This window comes from Pseudonaja textilis, chromosome 1 (assembly GCF_049901715.1).
Source record: "Pseudonaja textilis isolate UNSWEBS1 chromosome 1, rPseTex1.2, whole genome shotgun sequence".
NCBI classification, from domain to species: domain Eukaryota; kingdom Metazoa; phylum Chordata; class Lepidosauria; order Squamata; family Elapidae; genus Pseudonaja; species Pseudonaja textilis.
In genome coordinates this window covers 53667282-53679963 of record NC_141990.1, presented here as the reverse complement: position 1 = coordinate 53679963, position 12682 = coordinate 53667282, and the positions used below count along the sequence as shown (strand labels likewise).

The 12682-nt window shown below is 36.1% G+C and overlaps 1 protein-coding gene across 5 annotated transcripts in view; it reads right to left on the bottom strand.

The window, feature by feature from the left end:
- The window catches only part of CAPN13 (calpain 13), a 163860-nt gene that overhangs the window by 77405 nt on the left and 73773 nt on the right, over window positions 1-12682 (bottom strand). For 3 of the 5 annotated variants that reach the window (XM_087934618.1, XM_087934613.1, XM_087934624.1), the window contains exons 15-18: window positions 11958-12015; window positions 8210-8283; window positions 3278-3346; window positions 3018-3096 (exon numbers count right to left, since the gene is read on the bottom strand). In XM_087934618.1, the coding sequence (XP_087790744.1) occupies window positions 3018-3096; window positions 3278-3346; window positions 8210-8283; window positions 11958-12015 (280 nt within the window). The remainder of the gene's footprint in view (window positions 1-3017; window positions 3097-3277; window positions 3347-8209; window positions 8284-11957; window positions 12016-12682) is intronic. The other 2 variants (XR_015743847.1, XR_015743857.1) reach the window with 1 other exon arrangement.

Genomic DNA, 12682 nt, shown 5'->3' with positions numbered 1-12682 from the left:
ATTTTCCCAATTGAAACTATGGTTAAATCTTTCTCTGTGTTGTGAAATTAAAGAATCTTCATCATGTCTTCTGACTGCTAGTTGGTGTTGTGGATACATTCTGCCCATCTTCTGCCTTTTTGTCCTACATAGTGGTTGTTGCAATCCTTACGTTGTATTTTGTAGATGACTCCTGTTTTTTCTTCTGAGGTTGTTGGTCTGCTTAGGATATTTTGAAGGGTTTTAGTTGACATGTCCTATGCTGATTCCATATGGATATAGTAGTCAGTTGATGGTTTCTAAGATATTCTTGATGTATGGCAGTGTAATTCTTTTTAGAGTTTGGGTTGGTTGTTCGGTATTGGGTTGCATGACTTTTTAATAAAGGTGCTAAGATATCCATTTTGTTGGAGTATATTATATAGAGTAGATACTCTTTTTCTGCTGTTCTGAGTGTTTGGGCTCATAATTGAAAAGAGTCCTCAGAAATCCAAGAAGATTTCTGAGGACTCTTGGCAACATTACTGGGCTCTCATGTTCTACAATTTGTATAAAATATGAATACCAATAATGAACATAATGTGGCCATTGATTGTAGAAATAAAGGACTTGACCTCATGATACTTAGGATAATAATTCATCAAAATTGTTAGGATCCCATTAGTACTGTACTAAATCCCAATGATTTCAATGGATCTGTTTTATGAATGAATATGTGTAGATCTAGTTAATTTAAAACCTTGTGGCAGAGCTTATCCTAATATTCAATTTGGAAATTCTGTGTGCTCTGATATAGAAGAGATGTTATTCAGCACCCTAACATAGAAGAGATGACAATGAAAGACAATTGTGCTGCTCAGCTCACTTCCTGTTGTTATTGTTGCTTTACATAATTTCTTTCCCTTTGCAAGCTTGGGAGGGTATGAATTATAGGGTTTGTCTAAATACTTCCTGCATTTGGGAGTGGGAAAGTGAGGAGTGAGGATAGGTTTAAGATCCTTTAGCTTTGTAGATAACACCCCATGTATCTTTTTCCAATCTTTCTTTGTTTCTATACAAGATCCATCTTATATATAATAGAATAACAGAGTTGGAAGGGACCTTGGAGATCTTCTAGTCCAGGGGTCGCCAACCTTTTGTACCTCAGGGACCACAAAACTCATAATTTTAGATCCCAGGGACCACTAACTGGTTCTGTGGGCATGGCCTAATTTGTGGGTGTGGCTTGGTGATCATATGACTGGCTGGGCATTGCTTGTATGTAAACATTATAAATATTTATATAAATATTGAATTTTTTATAAAAAAGAGCAACTTTTACACAAAAGCAGGCAAAGCAGGCAGATAGAGTTGCTCACAGAATCATTCAGTGATCTATCTGCCATTGACTAGCTCAGTCTCTCAAATTTGCTTGCCATGAGTCTGCACTGAATTTGCTTGCAAGCAAACCTTCAGTCCTAAGGGAGGTTCAGCTGTGCTTACCTAGAAAGCAAGAAATCCAACCATTTCCTGCTTCCTAGCTAATCTAAATCTCCCAGCACAGCAGAACAGATGATGGTTGGAAAAAGGAAAAAATAGCAACTTAGCAGACAAGTTTGCTGGGTAAGGAGTGAGTGGGTGGGGAGGACCATGTGGGCTGAGTAGACTTGTGTTTCTGCGCAGCCTGGATTAAATTGCTTTGTGGGGGGTGCTCTGGGGGTGGGATTTCTCTGCGGCTGACCAACATTTTATCACAGCCCACCAGTTGGTGACTGTTGTTCTAGTTGAACCCCCTGCTCTAGCAGGAAACTATATCACTTCAGACAAATGTATATGGCATATCATAATCCTAAGCAACCTCAATAAAACATAAAAGAATAAAAATCACTAATAAAACTGCCGATGTTCCAAAACACTTCTTCATACCTCAACTTTCTTTTCTTTTTTTTCTGGGCTCCAGCATTACCCTACCCCAACACTTCCCAATGTCAAAGTTTCCATAACAGAAAGACCTGGCCTCAGAATCTAGTAGGGGAATGTTGGCTTCCCTTTGTAGAAAATTTGATGTATTATGGAACTAGGAACTATAATTCTGCTTCTTTTTATAAGAAAGCAGTAGGGGTGGAGTTGGGTGTTTGATATGTAATCCACAATCAAAGCCAAACAAATATTATTTTTAAATGGTTTTACTCAGATAGATAGCCTTGAGGTACAGTATTAACCAGATTGATAGGTTCTCTTCTAAGAAGCCTAGATTATTTGCTAAATGGAGACCAGGAAAATAATTTTATTTGGGGTTATACTTTCCACTGTTTTAGAAAAAGAAGCAGACTTTGCTATATACATATTAGTATTTTTTCAGGCAAATAGAAACTTTTATTCAGTTCATTAACTATACTGTTTGCTGCTTGCCTTTAAGAAGTGCACAGCATGGAGTTTACCATTCAGGACTATACTGTATTGCCTTGATTATTACAATACCTTTTGTATCTCTATTGATGCAGTACATTAGTGATAAAAATCATAGTGCTCTTAGAGAGTTAACAATTTCCTTCTCCGTTCTTCCTTATTATTGTTCTCCTCTTCCTCTCTGGCATTTGCTTACCTCTTCCTTTTTATTTCCTCACACAGGAAATCAATGTTGTAACTTGCACTGCCATAGAAACTTGTAAATGTTCATCTTAAAAGTACATTAGTGGATATTAGCATCTTCTGTACAATACAATGGATTGCATATATAAATACATCCACCAAACAATTCAGTTACAACTCAGAAATGGAGGAAGTAAACATGAAACTGCAAAGGGAAGGTTTTGGGGGTGTTTTAAAATTCCTTCATTATCAGCAGATGGCAGTGTTAAGACAAATACTTTTGAAGTTGCATTCAGTGGGGAAGAGTGAAAATGAGAGTTAAATTAAAATCAATGAGTTTCCATTTAAAATAAAACTGGAACAGAGAAAAAAGCTACCCTGTTGATTTCTACTTTGTTTTTTTTAATTTATCAGGCTTCAAAAATAACTTTGAATATATTTTCAAGCAACATCTGTTTATCAGCTACCTGTTTCTTGAACAATTCTTTGCAAATTTGAAATCGTTAGGAATCCAGAATTGTTTTCATCCTCTCTTCCAAATATATCCTGAAAAATATTTATATATAAAATAATATATTAAAACAGGAAAAAAAATCTATTTGTAATTACTATGGAAGATCACAGTTTTCTAATGACACAAAGATTGGGAACTGAAATATACTTTACAAATAATAGGACAAAGATAGTCATGGTAACAGTTAAGAAACTGAATAAATTTCATACATACCTCATATTTCTTGAAAGCTCCCCACAGTCTTTTAAATTCTTGGAGTGAAAGTTTTCCATTAGCATTTATCTGTATTTGTAGTCAAGTTTTAAATCAGGTGTGAAATAAATGAAGCCATAGCTATAAATGAGGAATAGATATAAACTGAGGAAACACTACAGCTCACCTTGGAGAAGTATCAGAATCTGCATTTTTGCCTTATTGACTACTATGTTGTGACCCAATTCTTTCTAAACTGAGAATAACTGAGAATAGCTATAGGTTTTAATGCCTCTCTAACCAAAACAAAGTAAAACACCTCAGAGCTAAAGCCTCTCCGTGTACAGAGCAAAAACTTGATGAGAATCTACCTGAGATATTTGCTTTCCATCCAGCAAGTAATGCTTCTCTCTGTGTGTTTTTAAATAGTAGATCAGACTGCTTAAGAGACATATGCCATATGCAAAATACCATATGCCTCAAAGAAGCAGACCTGGATGTGTGGTAGCTCATATATATCTGATCTGTTGAGCTCCCTACCAGAATGCCTCTGGCTCTCCTCACTGGCCAGAGATTACTGCCCATCTATCTGTCTGTTGTTTAATTCAGCAGGATTTGCAACAAGAAGAATCCTACACATCTTCCTAATCCACAGTACAGAATAAGGGATTTGGTACAGTCTCTCCAGAGACTCCTATTTTTTTCCTGTTCTAATAGTGAACTCTGTCTGAAATATTTTTAAATTTGATGTTGCAGGGGAGAGAGAGAGACAGAGACAGAGACAGAGACAGAGAGACAGACAGAGAGAGAGAGAGACACAGAGAGAGGCAACTCAGAAGGAAATAAAAGAAAGAGAGAAAAACAAGTAGAAAAGACCACCAAATTTTGGAGCTAATGCTTGAGCATCTCTTTACTTTCCAGAATGTGACTGAGGCAGTTAATGGTAGTCTGGTCACAGAAGCCTTCTAAATTTGCTTTCCAACCCAAACTTTTATGTAATTGTTTAATGGTTTATACTAAAGGTTACTTCTCATTGTCAGAGCTCTAGATAAGCGTTTCAGGGCTAGAACTGTCTGTCTGTCAGGATGAAGCAATTTTGACTGCATCCATTCTATCCTTTGCAACCTTGAGTTTGAAGGTACTGATTTTTTTTTATTCCAAGCTTAGAAAATTCAGCAGAAGATTAAACATTACCCAATCAGCCTGATTAAAGAAATATGGTAAGAGGAAGGTGCAATAAATTGTTAGAATAGCCACCCAAAGTCACTGGGAGTTGGGTGGCAGACACATTTAATAAATTATTAATATTATGATTGGTTTTATAGTCAGCCAGATTAGATTGAGCCATTCCTAAGGATCTGGGATGAGCAGATGTTGTTAAAGGTATCATCACATTACTGTCCAAGTAAAAGTGCATTTTGCAATTGAGTGATGGTGATTTCATCAAAGCTGATGGCATTCAATTCAATTGATGCTCCAGATGTTTCAGGGTTACGTTTAAGGTGTCTGTTACTATTAGTACTACCTTCGTTTTCTTTTGCCACAGCTGTTCTACTTTATTTACAGAACGTTGTATTTTGTTATTTTCTCCAATTATTTCCCTTATATTCTGCCGTGTCCAGGTATTACAACTTCACTATCTAGACTTTTTCGTTTTTTCTTATTGACAATTGTTAAGTCTGAAATATTACATGGCAGTCGGTATTTTAAAATCTCAGAGTACTTTAGCTTCTTCATTTTCTATTATTTTAGTTTGTGATCCCACCAGTTCTTTACTGCAGGTAAATGGTATTTCTTGCAGGCATTCTAATACACTATTGTTGCTACTTAGTCATGCCAATGTTTGTAGTTATCCCTGTGCCTCTTTCTTCAGCTTTCCTGCTCTTAACCAATTCCAGGTCTTGTGTTATCTGTTTTTCCTGCTAATTTGTTACATACTGATCGTATAATGCTTTGCCTTGCCATGTCTCTTTTCTATTTTTATTTGGCCTTTCTTTTTGGCCAGTTTGATGTCTTTAGTATTCAGTAGGAATACCTGATGTACTAGCTTCAGGGCATCTTCTTCATTATCCTTTCAGATACTGTTCCAATGCTCTTTTTTCTTCTACTGATGCACTTGAAACTTTCTACATCCACTTATGCTATATAAGAGTCTGTCAATATCACTGCATGGATGAAAGGAATGATCATTATTATTATTATCACTTTTCTATCTTTTAGAAATCATGACATTGATAAAATTCCAGGCCAATGGAAGAAGGGAAATGATGCTCATTTATTCAGAAAAGAGAGAAAGGCTGATCCAGGGAACTAGTAATAATACTAAAATTCTTTTAAAGAATTAATGAGATTTTTTTTATAAATATCTTGAAAACAATCTAGTTTAGATTTGAGAGAAACAATCCTGCCAGACTAAACTTATCTATTTTTTTTTAAATCTGGCACTTGCAGGAATGCTATAAATGTACTACAGTATATCTTTACATCAGAAAGGCATCACAAAGTACTTTATGTCATTCTGATTAGCAAGCCCATTATGTTTTGCTTGATGGTAATTGGGTAGATGCAGAATTAGTTCTAATAGGATGTGCTCATCAATGATTCCTCATCAAACTAGAATGAGATACCAAGTGAAATGCCATAAGGGCCAATACAGGTTCCTGTACTCTTCAACATTACTTTGATTAAGAACTGAAGGGAATGCTTAACACTTTTGTAGACAACACACATTTGGATGAGATAGCTAATATGTTAGAAAATGGAAACCTACTTCAAAACAGACTTTCTAAATTAACAGAACAGGCTGAAAATAACAGAATGAAAGTTAACAGAAATGTGTTCTTCCCGTGGGAAAAAAGAAATAAAACGTACAGATATAGAATGGAGAGTATCTGGTTTTCTAATAGTACTTGTTAAAAAAGTGACAGAAAATGTAGTTGGCTACAAACCATGTGTCGGGCACTGGAATGATATACTGTCACTCCGTAGGAGATTAAATGTAGGTTTAAGATATAGCCACAGAAGTATACGGTTTTTTTTTCCTGTGATTTCCTGCATTCCTCTATTGATCATACTCTGTTTTACACATTATATCTAATCTAGTTCACTAAATATTCAGATAAATTGGAACAATGATCACAAAACTACAAACTGAGTCCTGTGAAGAGAAGACTAAAGACATAACCTCACCAAACTTGATTGCAGGAAATACGACTTCAGCTACAGAGTGGTCAATGTCTGGAATACTCTACCTGACTCTGTGGTTTCTTCCCAAACCCCAAAAAATTTAACCTTAGACTGTCTACTATTGACCTCACCCCTTTCCTAAGAGGTTTGTTGGTGTACATAAGCACACCAACGTGCCTACCATCCCTATCCTATGGTTTCTTTTTTTTTTCTTATATGTATCCATATATTCATAACTATGTATATACTTATACCTATTATCTTGTAAGAGAGTGACAAATTAAAATAAATAAAGAAAATAAAATAAATCTTATTGAGGCAAAGATAAAAATTTTCTGAACAGATCGATCGACCTGGAAATTGGATAACACAAAAGACTCCCAAGGCCTATTTTATATCATCCCAGGACAAAACAAGAATATGTGGGAGAGGAAATCAGTTTCAAGTTGAAAATTAGGAAATCCTTAAATAAAAGTATTTTTAAATGATGAGGGAATCTTCCCTTGACTGAATGTCTATGGAGATTATTAGTCACCCAGATCATGGTTGTCCCAAAGGTGTGTATTTCAAGAAGCAACTGGATTTTCTGGTTGTTCTTTGAAGACATTTCACTTCTCACCCAAGAAGCCTCTTCAGCTCTGACCATCTCCCCACCATTCAGTCAGAACACCCTAACCCACTGGGCCTTCCCTTGACTGCATGTTCAGGCAGAGGCCATCTGTTACAGAAACTTTAAATTGGATTCTTTTGTGGAGCAAGAAGTTGGGCTGGGTGGCATACATGGTCCTTCTATAAGACAGAATCACAGAAATTATAATTGTTGTAAGGGCAATTGGATTGATTAAATCTCAAAGTGTCATTAGTGAATTTGGATCCTCATTTAGTCTGATGTTTTTATTAATATACAACCAATCCATCTGTATTTAGTCCTTAATGAAAGCTTTCTTATAGGGGTAGAAGATTAAATACTAAGATTTCCCCCAATAATTTATTAACACAAATATAATCCATTTTTTGTTTGTTTGCTTTGGATTGGGGGCAGGGGATTGGGGCTTTCTGAAACTGAAAAAAGTTACATTTGGGGAGGATTATTATGAATTATGCCGTCTTCGGTCTGATCTAACTATGGTATATAAAATCATACATTGCAATGACTTACCTGTCAATGAATACTTCCACTTCAACCATAACAACACAAGAGCACACAATAGATACACACTCAAGGTTAACTGCACCAAACCTGACTGCAGGAAATACGATTTCAGCAACAGAGTGGTCAATGTCTGGAATACTCTACCTGACTCTGTGGTTTCTTCCCCAAACCCCAAAAACTTTAACCTTAGACTGTCTGCTATTGACCTCACCCCTTTCCTAAGAGGTCTGTAGGGGGCGTGCATAAGCGCACCAATGTGCCTACCATCCCTGTCCTATTGTTTCTTTTTATTTTTCTTATATGTACCCATTTCATGTATTCATAATTATGTATATACTTATACCTATTATCTTGTAAGCAATTGCCAAATCAAAATAAAAAAATAAAAAAATAAAGAAAGAAATCTTCTCCTTCCATGTAAAAATCTGTGGCAGAGAAAAAAGCCCAAAGATGAAGATCATGGCCATTCACAGCATTTCTTCATAAATACTTGGCAGATCTTATGGTAAATAGTTATTCACAGCACTTGTGCAATGGGAAACTCAGCACAGCTATAACTCAAAGCAAGGAAGGGGAAGCATAAGGAAAGTTTATTGCATTTGTTGAAAAGATACATCCATCAGAGCTAAAAGGCTTTTGCATGAATCAAAGCTGAATCCATCTCCAGTTCCCAGGCCAGCCATTAGATCTATAAGCAGACAAATAAAAAAGCAACATACATCAAGAACGAGGGGTTAGAAGTCACACCACACTGAAATGACTTACTTTGAAACCAGGAAAATTGGACTCCAGCGTGATTGTTGCTCACAGTATTTTGTGAAATACATGAGCATCTGGGAAAGAGCTGGATCATGCCTTGTGTATCACAGAGAGATTGACAAAAAGTATGGTTTTAATACACATAAAACAGTTTTCCTGACAGCAGGAATAGATTGGGCTGGAGAGAGAAAGGGCACAATATTAAGACACAATGGCTTGTCTTAATACCGTACTTTACTCAAAGGAAGTCAATATCAAATTTAAGATGATTCCTCAAATGAAAAGTAGATACTAAAAAATTAAAAATAAATAAATGTCCAGTTTCTTCACTTTGTCTAGAATAGCCACTTCCAGTTGAACCCTTATCTCCAATAGACAGAGAAATATGGGTGTATATGTTATTATACAGTATATCCTGGGAAGAAGTCACACTTTGGACAAAAGTAAATTTATATTATGGGTTGTTTTATGACTTTTGACCACAATTGGGATCAGAATTTCCACCGCCTAAGCAAGGCAATTAATTTAACATTTTACCATTGCTATTAACAAAATTACTGCAGTTGTTAAGAGAATCATTTGGTCATCCCAACTGACTTTGTTATAAACTGGCTGGGAAGATCTCCAATGTCAGTCACCTGACCCAGAATTCTGCAACCATCATAAATACATGTTGGTTCCCAAGTGCCTGAATTTTGATTACTTGACCCCTGGAAATGCTGCAATGGTCATAAGTGCAAGGACTAGTTGTGAGTCAATTTTTTTAATGCTGTTGTACTTCTAATGCAAATGGTTATAAGTTGAGGGCTACTTGTATTTGGATTAATCACTACAGTATTTATTGAATGTATTTGTCTATAGAACAAATCATTCCATTTACAACATCCTCACATATGCTAACCATGGTTTCTTTCATGCACAAATACAGAAACCTTCAAGTAGCTCCAGAAAGATTCCCTCCTTCCTTCCAGCAGGAATAACAAGAAGTTAAGGGGGAGTGGGGTAAGCAGGATGGAACCAGAGCAAAGGGGAAAGGTAACTACAATTGAAAGAGGTGGAAAGTATATGTGGGAGGGAGAGGGAGAGGAGACACAAAAGAGAACAGAAGGGGAAAGAATTAACCAGACAGGAAAGGAAAGACCTATATATGAAAACTCTCTGGCTCTCATCTTCTATCATCAGACTTGTGTACTGTGTTCGAACACAATACACAAGCCTGATGATGGCAGATGAGATTCTGCTGAAACATCTCTACAACTTTAAAAGCACAACTATAATGATGTGGGAAAATACCCGAACAAAGCTGAATACCATACATACATACATACATACATACATACATACATACATACATAATCTACATATCATCTATCTCTATCCATTTCTATGACAGTCTGAAATACTAATTTTTTATAGTAATGTTGTGGGCTTGTTTGTTTAATACTGAATATATTTCTAGCCCATTTTTTTCAGGGTTAAAAAATTATGACTCAATAATGTAAAATTCACAATTAAATAGCTGTCTATCTATCTGCACATTCCTATATCAAAATATGACAGTCTGAAATACCAATTTTTATCGTAATGTTGTGGCATGTTTGTTTAATATTGAATACAGTTCTAGCCCATTTTTTCAGGGCTAAAAAGATTATGACTCAATAATCTAAAATTCACAATCAAATCTAAAGTCAATAATCACCGTGTAAATCTTAATTAGTGAGATAAAAGAAATTGGAAAGTAGCATCTGAGTTAAAATGCAGACTACTGAATTCTTCTTATTGTTATTTTTGTTATTCTATTCTTTCTATAGGATCTTTAAGCTGTGCATAGAAAAAATAATAATACACATTTCAATAAAACAATGTGACATAAAATAAGCAAGACAATAAAAATGATTAAAAGTCCATATATAAATGTATTCATTAGCAAAGTTCCTTTGCAAAGGACTCTAGATCTGGAATAATTGTTAAGCAACAAAATCCTGGATGAGTCAGTGCATTCGGATTGCTAGACAATATTGGGGCCAGCTAAATTTACATCAGAGCAAATAAATCTTTCAGATTTTCCAGAAGTCCAGGGACTTCCAAAGATATATGTCATTGTAGAAATATCTTCATTCCCAATTAGGTTTGTGCAGACCGTTCAAGAGGCATTTTCTTGTGGTGAAGGTTCAAATAGAGGACTTCTTCAAATTGCTTATGTGAGATGTCACAATGCCCCAATTCTTATTTGCAGAACAGTTGCTGAAGCTTGATTCACTTTTTAAAAGTGCGTTCTGAACATTAACAGAAGCCACTTTCATCAAAGCCAAGCAACAGATCAGCTCTGCTTTGATGCCTTATTGGCTGAAGTATCTGTATGAGGCAAAGCACCTCATTCAGGTGAATCAATTACAATCAGTATATACAATACATATATATAGCCAAAGAAGGGATATTATAGTTAGGCCTCCAAAGGAGATTTATTTATTTTTCTTTTCACCTATATCACATACTGGAAGTCAGGGAATCTGGAAATGATTGATGGGAGGAATGTGGGAAACTGGAAAGCTTTACTGCTAATCAATAAAGTCTTATTATGACCACACTTGGAATATTGCATTGAGTTTTGGTAACCATATTATAAAAAAGATGCAGAGACTCTGGAAAGAATGAAGAAAACAGCAACAAAGATGATTAGAGGGTTGGAGGCTAAAGCATATGAAGAAAGGTTACAGCAATTGAGTTTATCTAGTCTAGTGAAAAGAAGAACTAGGGATGACATGATAGCAGTGTTCCAATATTTGAGGGGCTACCAGAAAGAAGAGGGCGGTCAACCTATTTTCCAAAACAACAGAAGGCAAAACAAAGAGCAATGGATAGAAACTAACCAAGGAGAGAAGCAACCTAGAACTAAGGATGTTGAGTTTGGGTAATGAGAGGCTGAACCAGGGCATGGGTGCAACAAAGACTTTATTAAGATAATAAAGGACTGAACGTGCTAGCCAAGCCTGGAACTGGCTCGCTGCGATCAGCAACTGGTTGGACCCCGCAGCCTGCTTTTATAGCTGGCTGCTGGGGAGAACCAACCAATGAACGAGGGGGCAGCCGCCCCCGCAACGCGAACGGACCTGAGTGGGAACTCCTTAGAGTTCCAGGGACATAACAAAGGAGAAGTTTCCTAACAGTGAGAACAATTAATCAGTGGAACAACTTGCCTCTAGAAGTCATGAATGCTCCAACACAAGAAGTTTTTAAGAAGATATTGGCCATCATTTGTCTGAAATAGTACAGGGTCTCTTGCTTGAGCAAGGGGTTAGAAGACCTCCAAAGGTTCCTTCTAACTCTGTTATTCTGACTTTTGAGTTCTAATGATAAGAAATTCCTTTTGCTAAGCAAATTGGAGCCCCTGTCCTACTGAGACACAGGCAGTGTTTAACAGGAGCTCAGCTGACGTCTTTGTCCCCACAGTAGTGAATAAACAGACTTAATATGACCCAGTGTACCAATTATACCTCTTACTGAAGAAACAGCAACTGAATAGAACCAAACACAAAGGAAAAGTAAGAGGACAGAATCAGATATAGATAACAATTAAAACTGGACACAAACTATGAATTTTACCTTTTAGAAGAACATCATTCAGAATCCTTTGTAATTGTGAAGCATCTAAGTAGGAGTTCTAACGTAGAACAAACATACACACAAACAAAAAATGCTTATGAGGGGTGTGGTTCCTTGGAATCTTGTCTTGTTGCTATATCCACTTAATTAAAGGACTTATGGTCTAAGGTCACTGCCCATTCCAGGCAGAACATCCCAGGTTCAATCTTAGATAGCACTTGAAGCGTAGGAATCTTTTTGTCTTATTTCTCACAGTAGTTCTTAATTTTACATCTATAGAAATAATTTTTATTTTTATTTATTTGGGATAATTTCCCACTAGCTCATTTTCTTTTGCCCTTCTTTCTATCCCACCTACCCCCTTTTTCCCCCAGGCTTCATTTGTAGTTTGGTGGTTTATTTTTGCACTGTTCCAGATAGCACATTTTAAAAATGCAAGAAAGAGTTGCACCTGACAGATGTCCGAGAAAGATACAAAATCTAGATTTCATCATTTATTTACGTGCTAATTTGAAGATATTGTTTCTTCTCTAAGTTCCCTTGATTCATTTATTATTGGGAAATACAAATACACATTCAGAGAGACAGAGATGTTTTGTTTATCATATTCTATAGGCAAATAATCAGCTAATTTTAGTAACAAATATTTAAGAAGTAGATTCTCATAATATTCAGTTGCCTTGAAAATTACCAAACAGAGAGAAAGCAGCAACTTATATGCTGTC